The sequence below is a fragment of the Phaseolus vulgaris genome, chromosome 11 (assembly GCF_000499845.2).
Source record: "Phaseolus vulgaris cultivar G19833 chromosome 11, P. vulgaris v2.0, whole genome shotgun sequence".
Taxonomy (NCBI): domain Eukaryota; kingdom Viridiplantae; phylum Streptophyta; class Magnoliopsida; order Fabales; family Fabaceae; genus Phaseolus; species Phaseolus vulgaris.
The window spans coordinates 1,098,807-1,115,476 of record NC_023749.2 but is presented as its reverse complement, the minus strand read 5'-3'; the positions used below and the strand labels follow the sequence as shown (position 1 = coordinate 1,115,476).

General features: G+C 29.7%; 2 protein-coding genes and 2 long non-coding RNA genes across 5 annotated transcripts; 2 read left to right on the top strand and 2 right to left on the bottom strand.

The window, feature by feature from the left end:
* Positions 1 to 4,113: 4,113 nt before the first annotated feature.
* Positions 4,114 to 5,503, bottom strand: LOC137826186 (uncharacterized). The gene is made up of 3 exons (XR_011083428.1): positions 5,299 to 5,503; positions 5,074 to 5,148; positions 4,114 to 4,276 (listed from the first exon to the last, which is right to left on the bottom strand). It is a non-coding gene; the product is annotated as an uncharacterized lncRNA (long non-coding RNA).
* A 449-nt stretch (positions 5,504 to 5,952) lies between these two features.
* On the top strand, positions 5,953 to 9,070 carry LOC137822308 (disease resistance protein RPP13-like). The gene has a single exon (XM_068627197.1). It carries the CDS (start codon positions 6,107 to 6,109, stop codon positions 8,852 to 8,854), a length of 2,748 nt encoding a protein of 915 aa, XP_068483298.1. The 5' UTR covers positions 5,953 to 6,106; the 3' UTR covers positions 8,855 to 9,070.
* A 1,622-nt stretch (positions 9,071 to 10,692) lies between these two features.
* LOC137819365 (uncharacterized) lies at positions 10,693 to 13,197 on the bottom strand. The gene is made up of 2 exons (XR_011082280.1): positions 13,015 to 13,197; positions 10,693 to 11,223 (listed from the first exon to the last, which is right to left on the bottom strand). It is a non-coding gene; the product is annotated as an uncharacterized lncRNA (long non-coding RNA).
* LOC137819353 (protein IQ-DOMAIN 11-like) lies at positions 11,184 to 15,619 on the top strand. Of its 2 annotated transcripts, none has more exons than XM_068623178.1 (6): positions 11,184 to 12,318; positions 12,699 to 12,804; positions 12,966 to 13,331; positions 13,838 to 14,056; positions 14,206 to 14,337; positions 14,892 to 15,619. In XM_068623178.1, exons 2-6 carry the CDS (start codon positions 12,730 to 12,732, stop codon positions 15,504 to 15,506), a joined length of 1,407 nt encoding a protein of 468 aa, XP_068479279.1. In that variant the 5' UTR covers positions 11,184 to 12,318; positions 12,699 to 12,729; the 3' UTR covers positions 15,507 to 15,619. The 2 variants fall into 2 exon arrangements, with proteins under 2 accessions (XP_068479279.1, XP_068479270.1); XM_068623169.1 differs by having other exon boundaries at positions 11,186 to 12,318; positions 12,692 to 12,804.
* The last annotated feature ends 1,051 nt before the right edge of the window (positions 15,620 to 16,670 follow it).

Genomic DNA, 16,670 nt, shown 5'->3' with positions numbered 1-16,670 from the left:
AGATAAAAACTTCCTTAAAACTCTTTAGCAAACGCTCTTATTAGACCATCCAATGAACTCTGAGAAGCATTGGACCGTCTACTGGGACTAAATTACAATATTATCATAAATAATAGTTAAGGTCCAAATAAACCCAGTTAGATGATTCTTACTTAAAATAGTAGAGTTATACATGATTTTAGTCAAAGACATCTATGATTAAAGCTATTAAGTATGAGTAAATATATGATCATCAAATACCGCCACACTCATCCTTTTGCATTCCTGGAAAAACACTTTATGGACTCACAAGATATAAAAGGAATACAATGCAAACAAAAGAAAAAAATTACAACAAATCCTAACAACACATCATAACAAGCATGATATAATTTCAAGAAATCAAAGAATCAAATAACAATTATTCATATAATAGTTGGGATATTATAATTATCATCGATTTATCTTTTATATTGTTAAGAGTTATACAATACGTATACGACACGAAAAAATATTAGTCACTCAAATTATGTTGACGATAAAAAATATTAAAGAAGGGATAAACGATAATTTAAAGGAAAGGATACATGATGGTGGTAACAAAATTTTGGAAGAATACATGTGTATGATTCTTTTATGCTTGATTTGGAGAAACAATTATCCAGTATTCAATAACTTCACAAGATTGTTAGCAACTTTAAGATTATTTAGTTTAAAAGTAAGAAATGAATGGACTAGTGATAAAAGTTTCACATACTAAAAAAAAAACATATAATCAACGGTCTAATCCATAGGTAAGACCAAAAATCCGTCAACAAGTATACATTACCGATGAAAAAACGACAGATAAAAATTTATAAATAATATGTTTGTCGGTAAATTTATTGACGAAAAATATTCTATCGGTAAATTTACCAATAAAATCTTTTGTCGGTAATTATTAGTGTTATTAATTATTATTAATATTAAAAATATTATTAATCATTTACAATTATTATTTCTAATTATTACAATCTATTATTATTACCATTTTGTTGTAGGTGAGACTTAAACTTAGGACCACTAACCAGGATACCTCTAACCACTAAATTAAAGTCATTTGATTATCATATTCTAATTTTTATTACGTTATTATTATGAGTGATAAGAAATTGGTAAGATATATATATATATATATATATATATCAATTTGGCACATATATATGGAAAAATATAAAACAACAATTCTTGAGCCCAAGTCTTTTTAAATTATTTGGATATCATTTAGTGTGTGGTTGCAAGCTACAAGCCATTGCTTTCTCCGGTGCCTAACTTATTTTATGACATACTTAAATAAAAATATCAAAAATAAATAAAATTTCTATCATTTTAAAATGTTAAATTATTCAAAATTTTAAATAAATACATATTCTAAATAATTTAATATTATTTTTAAATAAAAATATCAAATAAATAATTTTTTTTAAGTTTTTTAAAATCCTAAATAAATACAAAATCTTAAACTATTTTATTTCCTACTTAAATAAAAATTAAAAGTAAATAAAATTTTGTAAATTTTTAAAATCCTAAAAAATATAAGTCCCAAAAAATTTAATATCATTCTTAAATAAAAATTGAAAATCAATAAAATTCTAAAATTATATTTAATGACATTCTAATATAAAAATCTAAATTAATTAAACTTCTATATTTTTTCAAGTTCTAAATAAATATAAATCCTAAATTATTTTATTTCCTATATAAATAAATAATATTTTTTTAAAATTTCAAAATCCTAAATAGATACAAAATCTAAATAATTTAATATTTTAATTAAATAAAATCTAAAATAAATCGAATTTCTAAATTATTCAAAATCCTAAATAAATACAAATTTTAAATTATTTAATATCATACTTAAATAAAAAATTTCAATAAAAATTCCTAAATTATTTAAAATTTTAAAAAATTACAAATAATAAATTATTCAGTATCATACTTAAATAAAAAATTCAAAAAATAAAATACCTAAATTATTTAAAATTATAAGTAAATATAAATCTTAAATTATTAAATTTCATATTTAAATAAAGATTTACAAGAAAATATTTGAAATAAATAATTTTTTTAAATTATTCTAAATAATAATAAAAAAAAATCTAAAATATAAAAAATTCTAAATAAACACAAATCCTAACTTATTTTATGTCATACAAAAATAAATAAAACTCAAATAAATAAAATTTCTATAGTTGGTAAAAATCCTAATTAAATAAAAACTCTGAAATTATTTTATTTTCTACTTATAATATCATTTTTAAATAAAATTAAAAATCAGTAAAATTCTGAAAATTTTCAAGTTTCAAAATTTATCCATATCCTAAATTATTTAATTTCATTATAGGATAAAAATCTAAAATTAATAAAATTTCTAAATTTTCCACAATCCTAAACAAATACAAATTCTAAATTGTTTTATTTTCTACTAGTAATTTCAAAGAAATAAAATCTTAAAATCTTAAATAAATATAAAATCTAAATTATTTAATTTTCTACTTAAAAATTCAAAGTAAGTTGAATTTCAAAATTATTCAAAATCCTAAATAAATAAATACGGTGACTTATTTAATGTAATATATAAATAAAAATTTAAAATAAATGAAATTTATAAATTTCTAAATAGAAAATAATATATATTCTCTGGCAATTTGGCACATAGCAGGAAGGTGCAGTTAAATAAGTGATGAGTGGAAGGTTGAGTTGAAGATTATTCATGGTTGACTCAAAATAAAAGGAAAAATATAAAACAATAACTGTTGACCCCAAGTCTTTTTAAATTATTTATTGCAAAAACTTTCATAATATATATTTGGATATCATTTCTCCCAATTTCCTTATCTTTTTACAAGTTATTTTGTTTAAACATAATAAAATATAAATTATATATTTTCTTAACCTTTCCTTTTTCCTATTTTTAAAACTAATTTTTTCATTTTTATTTTTGAAAAAAAAAATGTTTCGATCGGGTTTTTCTTATAAAAAAAGTCTTAAAATTCAAAACCACGCTATTTTACTATGTCTTATATCAAATTGGAAGTATTCACTACTATCAAGAAAATATGAAAATATTGTTCGAGAAAGTATATATCACTATTTAAAGAGGTAAAAATTTATTTTTTTAATTAAAATATTATTCTTCAATATAATTATCTTTCTAAATTTTTATTTTTAAAACATATATTTTTTCATAATTTTATTTAAAATATTTCTTTTTTAAGATGATATTTTTTATTTTGAAAATTTAAAACTATTTTTTAATATTTTTAAATAAAAATATAAAACTCCGTTCAAAATTCGGTTTTAAACCTCAGTTTAGATTTGTTTTGTGAATGAAGCTTTTCTGTAATTTTAACCTCATATAAATAATTATTTACTACACAAACTCTCTCTTAAGTCATATTTGAGTCATATTTGAGTGTTGCATATTTAAAAAAAAAGGTTTAAAAATTAAAAAAACTTAAGAGAAGCAAGGTGTTGATTTAACACTATATGTATACATCCTAATTTTTTTTCAAAAAAGCTTTATTTTATTTATCGAACAATCATATATAATAATAAAAATAATAATCTAAAAATTGTTGTAAAAAATCATAATTCAGAAAAAGAATGCAATACAAATACTTATATGTAAATAAAAAAAAGATTTAAATTGGAAGATAAAGTTCTACTTTTATAAGAGTTGAAATTGAGAAAAAGTTGGAATGAGTATATAAATGGAATTTTTTTTTATAGAATGACAATTATACATATAAATAATTTTTATATTTTTAAAATTTTTATGGAAAGTTATACATAATTGTTTTACTAAATTAGTGGATAAAATTTTATATTTAAAATAGTCTCTTAACAAATATCATATTTTTGAATTGTTTAGATATAAAATTATAAATGAGAAAATGATAATGAACGAACTAGTATTATATGGTTTTAGATATGTAAATAAATGAATGCAAGAGGAGAAGAAGATCAAGGGAAATAATTTTTAGTTTAAATTAAGATATTTTTGGTAAAATATCTGGTTTTATTTTTGCACTGAGTTTGCGTCAACCATGAATACGGTTCAACCAACCTTGTAACACCCCGGAAAAATACATCTAACTATTACAATACAGATTCTACTTATTTCTATACAAGCATAAAGTTTTTCAAAACATTCTTAATACATGATTAGGACATATAGAAATACAAATATTTACAATATAAGTTTCAAAATCAACGCCTTAAAACTCTTTTGATCCTCAGATACCTGTAAGATCATCTGCTCGTGTACATAGTACAGTCATCGCAGTTTAAACACAGCAAGAAAAGCAAGGGTAAGCTAGTGAAAAGAAATTGCATATCATATCTAATTCTTACAAAAAGAACCAACCAAACAAATCATTTATAAACATTACTTTAAATGTTGTCATGTAAAATTTCAATATCAATTTCATCATTCATATAGACCACACATGGATCTATTTTCAATCACAATCATTGGATTTCATTTCAATCCCACTTCATCTTCCGGAAGACTCATTAAGTATGTCCCTACCAGAGACTAACACCTGACCCAAAGATTACCAGCGAATCTAATAGAAAGGATCAGGGTAAGTTCAAACATCCAATACCGAGTGTCTACAGTGGGACCCGGTGTGTATGAACTCCCTCTCAGCTTCTCACCACCTAATATCTTAGTCTACATGACTTAGATCATTAGTGAAGCCAGAGGATCTCCGTTAAACATAGGCTTTTCATACTTAACGTACCATCAAACAACAACTCATACATTATCCCAAATGTATGACATCACTTTCATACAATTTACATCATCCGCATATAATACATATCATTCAATCACATAACATTTAAAAATTCATATCATTCCAGAACTTTTTCAACGTCAAAAACAATATTTAACTCTCAAGCTATCAAAATATAATATTTATAAAGTTTAAATAATATATAAACAAATAACACCCCTGCACGAGAAAATCAATATTGGGACCACGTCCCTTCCGCATTCAGATCTTCTATCCTAGGGTGCTATAAAAAATTAAATTTAGCTTCCCTTACCTCAATTGCTTGCTTTTCAAGCAACTTTTAGAATTTTATTCCCCACCGTTTGGATAAGCTTCAAGATTTACGGGCCTAATGCAAATTATCCAAACAGAACAAAATTTAGTATATAGTAGAATAAGTTGAGAGGGTTAAACTTCTCAACTGACCCCACCAAGATTGATGACTAAATCCTAAGAAAAAACAGAGAACAAAGGATATTTAGAGTAAAAATGAACTTACTCTGTTTGAAAATCTGATCGGGTAGAAATGGTCTTTAACTCGCCAGCTACAACGTGATCCGATCAAATTCTAAAATAGATGAAGATTGGGAGGGGAAAATTAAGAGAGAAGGGAAAGATTTAGAAAGAGAAAGAGAAAAAGAAAGAGAAAGAGAAAGAGAAAGAGAAAAAAAATAAAAGAGGTATTGTGGTGCAGGGGGATAAGGTTCATGTTGGTGTTTTTTTTTTAAAAAAAAACACGTTGTTACAAACCTTCCATTAAAAGTTGTTGGAATATTTATGAAACATTTAATTCTATTTTGAATGTAGTTTAAAAATTGTTGGAATATTTATGAAACATTTAATTCCATTTTGAATGTAGTTTAAAAGTTGTTGGAATATTTATGAAACATTTAATTTCATATTGCTGAGTAACATGGCACCTTCCTGCTATGTCTACTCATCTGTCTTTATATTTATTTCATATTGGAAGAGAAAGTTTTACTAATATTAAATAAATAAAAATATTGAAATTGGACTGTTGCAATGCCACAGAGCAATATGCAATTAAATGAGTGGAAGGTGTTATTATGCAATTAAATGTTGTATCATCATAAATATTCCAACCGTATTCATGGTTGACGCAAAGTCAATGGCAACCACTTTCCATTATATATTCTTTAGTGTGTGGCTGCAAGCTATACAATCAAGTTCTCCTTCCATTGTTTTTTCATTCTTCCTTAGTAAATCATTCTTCCTCTTCTTCCATCACCAACCACAAACACATTATCTAAGCACAGATCAAAATCTGCAGGCACGTCTATGCTGTAATGGCAGACAGTGTAATGCCAGACAGTGTAGTTACTTTTGTTTTGGATCACTTATCCCAGCTTGTGGCACACGAAGCTAACTTGCTGTATGGCGTGGAGGACAGAGTCCAGTCCCTTCAGAACGAGCTTCAAATGATCAACGACCTTCTCAATACCTCAAAGAGAAAGAAGGGAATTGAAAATACAGTGGTGAACCAAATCAGAGATGTGGCCCACCTAGCTGAGGATGTCATCGACACTTTCGTAGCCAAAGTTGCCATTTACAAGAGGAGAACCATACTGGGGAGGATGCTCCGTGGCTTTGCCCAAGCAAGGTTGCTTCACCACGTAGCCGACAAAATAGACAAGATCAAAACCACTCTCAACGAAATACGCGAAAACAAGGACAAATATGATGCTTTCAAAGAAATCAATAATCAATCTGCAGCAGAAGAGGAGGAGGAGAAGGAAAGGGCGCAATCATTACACAAGCTAAGAAGAGATGTAGAGGAAGAAAATGTGGTTGGCTTTGTCGATGACTCCAAGGATATCATCAAACGACTCTTGGAAGGTGGTTCAAATCGTAAAGTTGTCTCTATCATTGGCATGGGGGGATTGGGCAAGACCACCCTTGCCCGGAAGGTCTATAACAGCAACGAGGTGAAGCAACACTTCGAGTGTCGAGCGTGGGTTTATGTGTCAAACGAGTGCAGAGTTAGGGAGCTTTTGCTTGGCCTTCTTAAGCATTTGATGCCAAATTTTGAACAACAATGCAGAGGCAAGAAGAAAGGAAAGAAAAGCACTCAAGACAATAGTAGCTTGAGTGAGGAGGAGCTGAAGAAACTGGTGCGAAACAGCTTGGAGAGTAGAACATATCTTGTGGTGGTAGATGACCTGTGGAAAAGGCAAGATTGGGACGAGGTGCAAGATGTTTTTCCGGACAACAACAGAGGCAGCAGAGTATTGATCACTAGTCGTTTGAAAGAGGTGGCACTGCATACTTCCCATGATCTTCCTTACCATCTCCAGTTCCTGGATGAAAAAGAAAGTTGGGAGTTGTTTTGCAGAAAAGTGTTTAGAGGTGAAGACTACCCTTCTGATTTGGAGACTCTTGGAAAGCAAATGGTTCAAAGTTGTCGTGGTTTGCCGCTCTCCATCATTGTCTTAGCAGGACTTCTAGCCTACAAGGAAAAATCTCATAGAGAATGGTCAAAAGTGGTGGGTCATGTTAATTGGTATCTCACTCGAGATGAGACCCAGGTGAAGGATATAGTTCTCAAACTCAGCTATGACAACTTGCCAAGGAGATTAAAACCATGCTTTCTCTATCTTGGGATATTTCCTGAAGACTTTCAAATCCCTGTTACGCCATTATTGCAAAAATGGGTTGCGGAGGGTTTTATACAAGATACAGGGAATAGAGACCCAGATGAAGTTGCTGAAGACTACTTGTATGAGCTCATCGATCGTAGTTTGGTCCAAAAAGCAAAAGGGAAGACTAATAGAAATGTTCACGTTCATGATCTTCTTCGAGACCTCTGCATATCAGAGAGCAAAGAGGACAAAGTTTTTGAAATTTGCACAGACAATAACACTCTAATCCCGACAAAACCTCGTAGACTATCCATTCACTGTAAGGTGGGTCATTACATTTCTTCGAGCAACAATGATCATTCATGTATCCGATCCCTGTTCTTATTTGGCCAAGATGACTTTGGTACTGGGAAGCAGTGGAAATGGCTTTCAAAAGACTTCAAATTGGTTCGAGTGTTGGAGCTTGGACCAACCCGCCTTACCACCCTTTCTAATTTTGGGAACTTTATCCACTTAAGGTACTTGAGAATTGAAGCAACACCTGATTTTACATTTGTTCCATCTTCAATACTTCACCTTTGGAATCTACAAATCATAGACCTAAGTTATTGGAGGTATGTGACTGAAATTTCTTTCCCAGTCGAAATGTGGAAACTTAAACATTTAAGGCATTTGAATGCACAAGGGCGTATCAAGCTACGAGGCAGTTGTTCAGGATCAGATGAGAAGATGTGGAATCTTCAAACCATCTCTGGCTTCGTAGTCAACAGACAAGCAACATCTCTGATAAAGAAAGGAACATTCCCCAATCTTAAGATGATAAGGTTGTATGTGACTTCTGAATACAGAGATGGTGAATTAACCAAATTGTTGCAAAGCCTACAACAATCAAGTCATTTGAGTCAGTTAGAGATTGTCCTCTGGTATGAGTATGACAAAGGTTGCAAGCCGCAAGAACTATTGCAAAGCCTAGGGCAGTTCAATTGTCTAACTTCCTTAATGATTAACTATGTTTTTTACCTTCTGACCTATGCACTCACATTTCCTCCAAACGTTATGGAGTTAGAGTTGTTAGAGATTGGTTGCATTAGTGATGAGGGGATGAATGGTTTGGGAAATCTCACCAAACTCAAAATTTTGAGACTTACGGGAGATAGATGTTATGAGGGGGATTCCTTTAACCTGAATTGTGTGGAAGGCAGCTTCTCACAATTGGAAGTGTTTAAAATGAAAAGATTGAAACTTGAGAAATGGAAATTAGGCAATGGTGGAATGTTAAGGCTTCAAAGCCTGGTCATCCAGGATTGTGAAATCTTAGAAGAACTCCCAAATGAACTTTGGTCTTTGAGTGACTTGAGAAAAGTAAAGGTAAGGACATGCTCAGAATCACTGTATGGCAGGCTACTGTATTTAAAACCAAACAATGGGGTTGAACTCATCCTAGAGGAAATTTGAGGTTGTTATTTTATATATATATATATATATATATATATATATTTATTTATTTATTGTGAACGAATTTGTTATTTATTTTATTTTGATATTTTATACTTGGAGTAAAATATTCTATATGTCGAATAGAATATTAAATTTGTTGAGTTTCGAAAAAATTTCATGTTGGTGATTATTTTTCTTCCAATAGAATCAGACGAAAAGCTATTTGTGTTATTATCTTAATTGTATTAAATCTTATTGTATTTCTTAAATTTGAAACATCTTCAACATTATGACATAAAATACCTTTAACAACATTTTTCTGTTGTTGTTCTAACTAAAATATCTTATATTTCTAACTAATTTTATCATACAGAATTAAATAATGTATAACAGAATATAAATTATATATTTTTCTCAAACATTGTTTTTCCCTATTTTTAAAACTACTTTTTCGTTGTTATCTTTTGAAAAAAAAATTGTTTGGCTCGCTTTTTCTTCATAAAAAAACCTTAAAAATTAAGGCCAAACACTATTTTAGTCCCTATTTTTTTTTCCATAATTGTCAAGTTAATCTTGTTCGAAAAAGTATATATAACTATTAAAAGAGGTAAAAATAAATAAATTATAAATGCTAACAAAAAAAGAAAAAATGTAAATAAATAATACTCACGCAAGAGATGATATACTTCATCCTTTTTTTCTGATTATTAATTAATATAATTATTTAAATATTAAAAAATATATTTATTATTTTAACTTTGTTGAAGGGACTACCTTATTTTTTTAATATATTAAAATTTTAAAATATAATATTCTTAATAGTTTGATCTTACCTCGGTATATCTTAATATCTTAAAATATTACCACTAAAAAAAGTAAAAAGAAAAGCCTATAATAAAGTTAAAATTAAATAATTAATTTCTGTAACTGGTGGAAAATATCTCATTCAGTTAATTATCTGTTTTACATTTATTGTAACATATAAATCTTACTTTACTTTTTGTGTAATTATACACAGATGTGTAATTATATACAGAAAGGAAATAATTTATTATTTAATTATTATTTTTAAAAATATATAATAAATTACTTGATATTAACACTATCACAAAGTAGGAGTAATTTTAGCAATTTAATTCTTCATAAAAAATAAAATAAAAGTATTAAAGAAGGAGATTTGGTGGAAGTAAGTAAGAAGGGGTGTGTGAAACACACTTCTTATCTAACACATGTAATGGACTCGGACACACCCTCTGACATTTTCATATTCAATTAAAACAATATTTTTTTATTTTATAATTTTAACACAGTTTTAATATAATTTTAGAATTAATAAATATATTAATTTTTTTTTTAAATAAATTTATTATATAAGTTTTTATTATGATTATAAAAATAATGAAAATATTATTTTGAATTATGAAAAACATCTTTATGTAAAAAAGAAAAAATTTAGATATATTTATTTACAGAAATCTTGATTGTTAATTTATATAATTTATAATTATATAATATATAGATATGTATCTTCGTGTCTTATATTTTTAAAGACTTATATGTGTTGAAGTGTCTGAGTCTGTAGCATATCAAAATCTATTTTATATTTTTAAAGACTTATATGTGTGGAAGTGTTTGAGTCTGTACTATGTTAAAATCAGTTTTCCTGAGTCTGTACCATATCAAAATCTATTTTATATTTTTAAAGACTTATATGTGTGGAAGTGTTTGAGTCTGTACTATGTTAAAATCAGTTTTCGTGTTCGTGTCTGTATTAAATAGGTACTCATATTTCGTTTTCATTGAACATTGCTTGTTCCTCGCCATGTTCTGATCTCTATAGTTTCTGAAATGTGGTGTCTCCAAAACCTCTGATTTTAATGCTGCACCGTTAGAGTTGTTGTTGATAGACAAGGCTAACAAAACCTGTTTGATTAGTCTATTTTTCACTAGACAACCATCTTTTTTCATCACCACCCAACACTTGTTTTTTGAGTAAACTCTTGTGTCACACTTTCTCCTTTTGCTTCTCTACCCACAACCAAACCAAACCCTCTCTCTCTTCACTTCACTTCACTCATTTTCAAAAGATGAGGTGAGAATGTATTATGACAATTCCTCCTTTTGGGTCCTTTTACAGCTGTCTTCCCTCCTTATCAACCAAATCTTCTTTGTTTTTTTCCCCACATTCCCTACCCTTTGCACATTATGTGTCCACTCTCCACACTTCTCAATTATGCACTTCCCCACTCCTACCTGTAACAATGTCAACAATGTCTCCCAATGCTTCTCTAACACTGTCATACTACATTTCTAATAATGCTGATAGTACATATATTCACACCTTCATATCTCTGTACTTGATGTGACTACTCTCAACACATGCCTACCTGTTCAGGATGTAAGAAATCAAGTGAGATTATTTCACATTTCCTTTTACATACATTCACAAACCAAACTCAATTTATGTTTAGGCCAAACTTGTATGATTCAAACACATCACAACTACTGCAAAGCAATGCCATACAAATGTCATATACATATCAGAAGTCATATATTCTACAATTTCATCTATTTATCTAAAATTTTAGTTTTTTACATGAAAAACAAATACCCTTTCTTCTTATCATAAATCACATATGAAAAGTAATATATTAACAATTTACATCAGTTTACAATTCCATCTATTTATTCAAAATTTCAATTTTTTCCTTGAAAAGATAACTATCCTTTCTTCTTATCATGAATCACATATTATATACTGAAACAGATTCTGAATGCATAGTTACTTTACATATATATTTTGAGATCTCTATCTCTATTTTTCTATAACAAGTTAGTATATGTAGTCATACATATACCACATGAGGTATTGACCCTACAATTCCTCAGCTAATTGACTAGCACATACAAAAATGAAGGGTAGTCTCTATTGCTTGTTATTCAGTGATGATATCAAGGGTGAATAAGGGGCAGTGCTGACATTTCAAACCCAACAGACATATGAACATGTCTGCTACAGTTGGAAAAAAGAGAGATGGGAGAGAAAATGAAAAGCTCAAGAGGAATGGCTCTTGGCTCTCCCAATGAAAACAAAGTGGCTATGCTTTTATCTTGAGCATTACTTTCTCTTGGAGACCCCACATTTTGGAACAGGAGAAACTCATCATGAAGATTGAGGAAGAGGGAAACTAAGAATGATTGCAGCTGCACCCACATAAAAGTCATATCCACTCCACAAGAGGTTTTCAGTGCTAGCTAGGAATAGGAATTTCTGCTCCTCTAGAGGAAAGAGTCTTGGAATTTGTGCACATTCACTGATGAAACCCTCCCAAAGTTCCACATTCTTGGTTTGGGTGACTGATATTATAAAGAATGTTTGCTGGTTCCAAGGCTATTCCATCTGACTTTAATGCACTTGTTCCCATGCACCAAGCTTTCTGAAACGGTGGCTCTACTATTTTTTATGGGATTCCAGAAAATGGGTACGTAATTAACTTGGATCTCTCTCCAAATCTGCATTACATTCCTAATTTATTATCCCAACTATCTTGGTTTGTGTGCATTCATGCTTAATTTTGCTCAGAAATCAAGGTTCTGAGTCGTGTACATGTGTTTGGACTTTGCTGTCACTACTTATTCATATAAGAATCTAAATCTACGACAAGTTCTGCAAACTGTTTCGTCTTTTTGGACACGTCTAACGTTTTAGTTGTACAATTACATTACTTAAATCAATGCCTCGCCACCAACCAATCGTACGTTTCACACATCCACTCTTCAAAAGGTTTAGATTTAGATAACCACATACCAAGATATCTTGTGTAGAAGAGGGTATGCTTATGGGCAATTTTTCAGATCACAGATATTGAAGCTGACCCATGTGGTATTGTTAAATGGCCAAGAAGAAGAGCTGGTTTAGTCTGGTGAAGAGGCTCTTCTTAAGGGACACACATCCCTCACAAGATAAGGTAAGTCTGAAGTTTGCTTTTTAACACTACAAGAGATATTATTGATATTAGTCTGTCTAAGAAAACTCACAAAAACTTAGTTTTTGTGTGAGTTTCTGAAAGGCTAATATCAATATTTCTTCTGACTTGGATTTTGAGGCGGAATTTTTTTTTTTCTGAAGGAGAAAAGAAGGAAATGGATATTTGGAAGGCTAAAGAGCAAGAGATTACCTTCAATTACAGCTCCACTTCCATCAAAAGAGAAAACACTAAGAGAAGCAGAGGAAGAACAGAGCAAACATGCTTTAACAGTGGCCATTGCCTCAGCAGCTGCTGCTGAAGCTGCTGTCACTGCTGCACATGCTGCTGCTGAGGTTGTTCGTCTCACTGGGGTCTCACAATCTGCCCTTCTGTGCAAAGAAAAGTCAGAAGAATCTCAACCTCTCAAAACTAGTAATGCTTCTCCTCAATTCACACACCAGTGCAAGAGGGCCATTCAAGAATCTGCTGCAGTCATCAGAATTCAAACTGCATTTAGGGGTTACCTGGTGAGTTTTTCCAAGCCATTCTGTTTGATTTGTGTCACCTTAAGAACTCTTTGCATAATCTTTAACTATATTGCTAAATTCCTCACTGATGAGTTCAGAGTAATTAGGAAAAAAAAACAGAATATATTTAGGTCGGTTTTAAATAACCTTCTCCTTAAGTTAGGAAAAATATGAACTTAACATTAGATGAGAGAACTTCTACAAAAACTGAGTACATAAGTTAACTTTATCTCTTCTCCTATAAGTGCTCATGCAGAATTTTATGCAAACTTGACCTTAATGATAGACATGTGAATCAAGTAAGCTGAAATTTGTTAGAAATTAAAATATTTCTTCAAACATTTTACAGAAATCAGCTCCAAAGAGAACAAGAATTAACGAAACTTGGAAAAAGAAAAAGTACTAGTAGTGATAGAAATTGATACTAATAAGTGGAAGAAGAAACCAAGATCAGTTTACTCTATTCCTTGCCATTGTGTTCTCCTATTCACTAACTGAAATTTCAGGCAAGGAAGGCTTTGAGGGCATTGAAGGGAATAGTGAAACTACAAGCTATCATTCGTGGCAGAGCAGTGAGACGCCAAGCTATGAGTACTCTTAAGTCCTTGCAGTCCATTGTGAGTATCCAATCACAGGTCTGTGCAAGGAGGCTCCAAATGGTTGGAGGGAGATGTGACTACACTGAAAATGAAGAGATGCATGATTCAAAAGACAAGATAATTAGGGTGAGCATAACAGGTTACACTATATCATTATATTGCAGCTGTTAATTATCAAACTGCTACAGCCACATTCTGGTTTTTTGTCAGTTATACTGTTGCTGTTTACTGTCCTTGTACAGTTTAGAATTTAAAACATGGTTTTCTTGTTTCAGATGGACTCAAACAGTGAAAGAAAGTGTGATGACAGCACTCCATCGAAGGAAGAGTTAGACACCTCCTGCATAAGCATGAAAGAAACAGTTCTCAAGAGAGAGAGAATAAAAGAATACTCATTTAACCATAGAGTAAGCTTCTACTCTTTTATGGGTATTTACCATAGTTATTTTGTTATGAAACTCCTCTTAAATACTTAAATACTCCTGTTAAAATGTGTGTTCATGTTTTTCAAAAAATATTTATTGGATAGAAGAAAAACTTAAACTTTTTATATAAATTTTTACTATGATTATAAAAATAAAAAAATAAAGAACAAATCTTTTTGAATTAATTATGAAACATACATACTTAGTACATATAAATTTTTATTGAATTCTATAATATATAGATTCATTCCCGCATCTTACATTTTAAAAATTTTTGAATTAATTATGAAACATACATACTTAGTACATATAAATTTTTATTGAATTCTATAATATATAGATTCATTCCCGCATCTTACATTTTAAAAATTATTTACATTTTAAAAATTATTCGTATTTTCGTGTTCATGTCGTCTATGTCAGTATTTTCATGTCCATGTCGTATAAGTATGTGTCAGTGTTTCAGTTTGTCAGTGTCTATATTACATCTCTTTTGTGCATTAAAGCTTGCATACTAACTAACAGAAACCCTACAGAGGTCAGCAGAGTCAGAAAGAAGTAAAGTAAATGGAAGATGGAGATACTGGCTAGAGCAGTGGGTAGATACACAACTTTCAAAGAGTAAAGAACTTGAAGATTTAGACTCAGTTTTTAGCTCTCATGCTGGTGGTGGAGAGGAATATGGAAGCAGACAGCTTAAGGTGAGAAGTATTAACAGGCAAAATCCAGTTGAAGGATTGGATTCTCCAACACTTGGTTCAAGAAGATCTTTCCCTCATAGGAGGCAGTGTTCAGTGGGAGAAGACCAGTCATTTTCAAGCTCTCCTGCAACTCCAGCATACATGGCTGCAACAGAATCGGCAAGAGCAAAAGCAAGATCAACAAGCTCACCAAAAATAAGGACAGGGGGGAATGTGGACATGAACTCTGATAGCTATTCACCATGCAAGAAGAAGCTATCCATTGCTTCTTCTATTAACAGTGAAGTTCTTAGTGGTTGTAGGATGGCAAAGCTCAGTGGTAACCAGCAAAGATCTCCAAGCTTTAAGGGCCTTTCAGTGCCTGTAAAATCAAGCCGAACCATCAAGGATCTCAGTATTAATTCAGATTGTTCACTGCCTAATTTGGCTCTTCATGGTTCCTTCAAATGATCTATGAATGCTGATGTTACTCTTGCTTGCATTAACACAATTTCGTGTTGAAAACATGATTTGTTTATAACTATGTATGATATATATGCCATTTTATGCTATTTGGTTGGAAATTGATCTAATGTGACCTATCAGGCTCGAGGCTTGAACAAACACTTTTTAAATGTGTATCGTATTAGATAGGGACATTCTCACAACACTTCCATACTTTCACGACATTTGTGACAATTCTCTATGATAAGTGTCCAATTTAAGGTTCAACACAGTTTTAAAAAAAAATATATATTAATTTTTTTTAAAAATAAATTTATTGTATAAATTTTTATTATGATTATAAAAATAAAAAATAAATTTTTTTTCAATCATGAAAAATATTTTTTTTATAAAAATATAAATTTTTATTGTTATTTTATATAATTCATAGTTTTATAATATATATTCATATTTTTTATTCTATATTTATATATTTTTATTATTAATTTATAAAATATAAATTTTTATTATTATTTTATATAATTCATAGATATATAATATATATTCATATTTTTTATTCTATATTTATATATTTTATTATTAATTTATATAATTTATAATTATATAATATATAGATTCGAGATAATATTTTAAAGATTATTCGTATAGGTAATTCCTTATTCCTTAATCAGCTTGGATGAATAATAGGTAATCCCTTATTCCTTAATCAGCTTGGATGATTAGTATCAGAATTAAAACTTTTATCTCTGTAATTAATAGTTTTCGGTTTTTTAAGAAAAATGAAAAAAAAAACTTGTTTTCATAAGAGTAAAATTGTGTTGTTTTATTTAGTTTGCACTTTCATTTTTCTATTATTTATGTTTTTTTGCTTACATTTTCTCCCCCATACATCTGTTTTTAAAACTATTTTATAAACAGTAAAAGCAAAACATAATAAAGCATGGCAATATCTAAGTTTTGTCCTGTTTTTATAGTTGAATTTGAGCTTTCTTTATGTTCCTTAAAACAGCAACAATATCTTTGATTTGATAGAGAAGGAAGAGAAGCCCAAAAGGAAAAGTATAAGTTAAGGTTGTTTCCATCCCAAATTTTTCAAAAATACTGAAATTACCCATCCTAAATTTTACAAGAATCCAATCTAATATTTCAAAATTTACAATCTAAAATACA

Coding starts and splice junctions, on each gene's coding strand:
- LOC137822308 (XM_068627197.1), top strand. CDS start 6,107: ATGGCAGACAGTGTAATGCCAGACAGTGTAGTTACTTTTGTTTTGGAT.
- LOC137819353 (XM_068623178.1), top strand. CDS start 12,730: ATGGCCAAGAAGAAGAGCTGGTTTAGTCTGGTGAAGAGGCTCTTCTTA. Junction 12,805..12,965: donor CACATCCCTCACAAGATAAG/GTAAGTCTGAAG, acceptor TTTTTTCTGAAG/GAGAAAAGAAGGAAATGGAT. Junction 13,332..13,837: donor CTGCATTTAGGGGTTACCTG/GTGAGTTTTTCC, acceptor CTGAAATTTCAG/GCAAGGAAGGCTTTGAGGGC.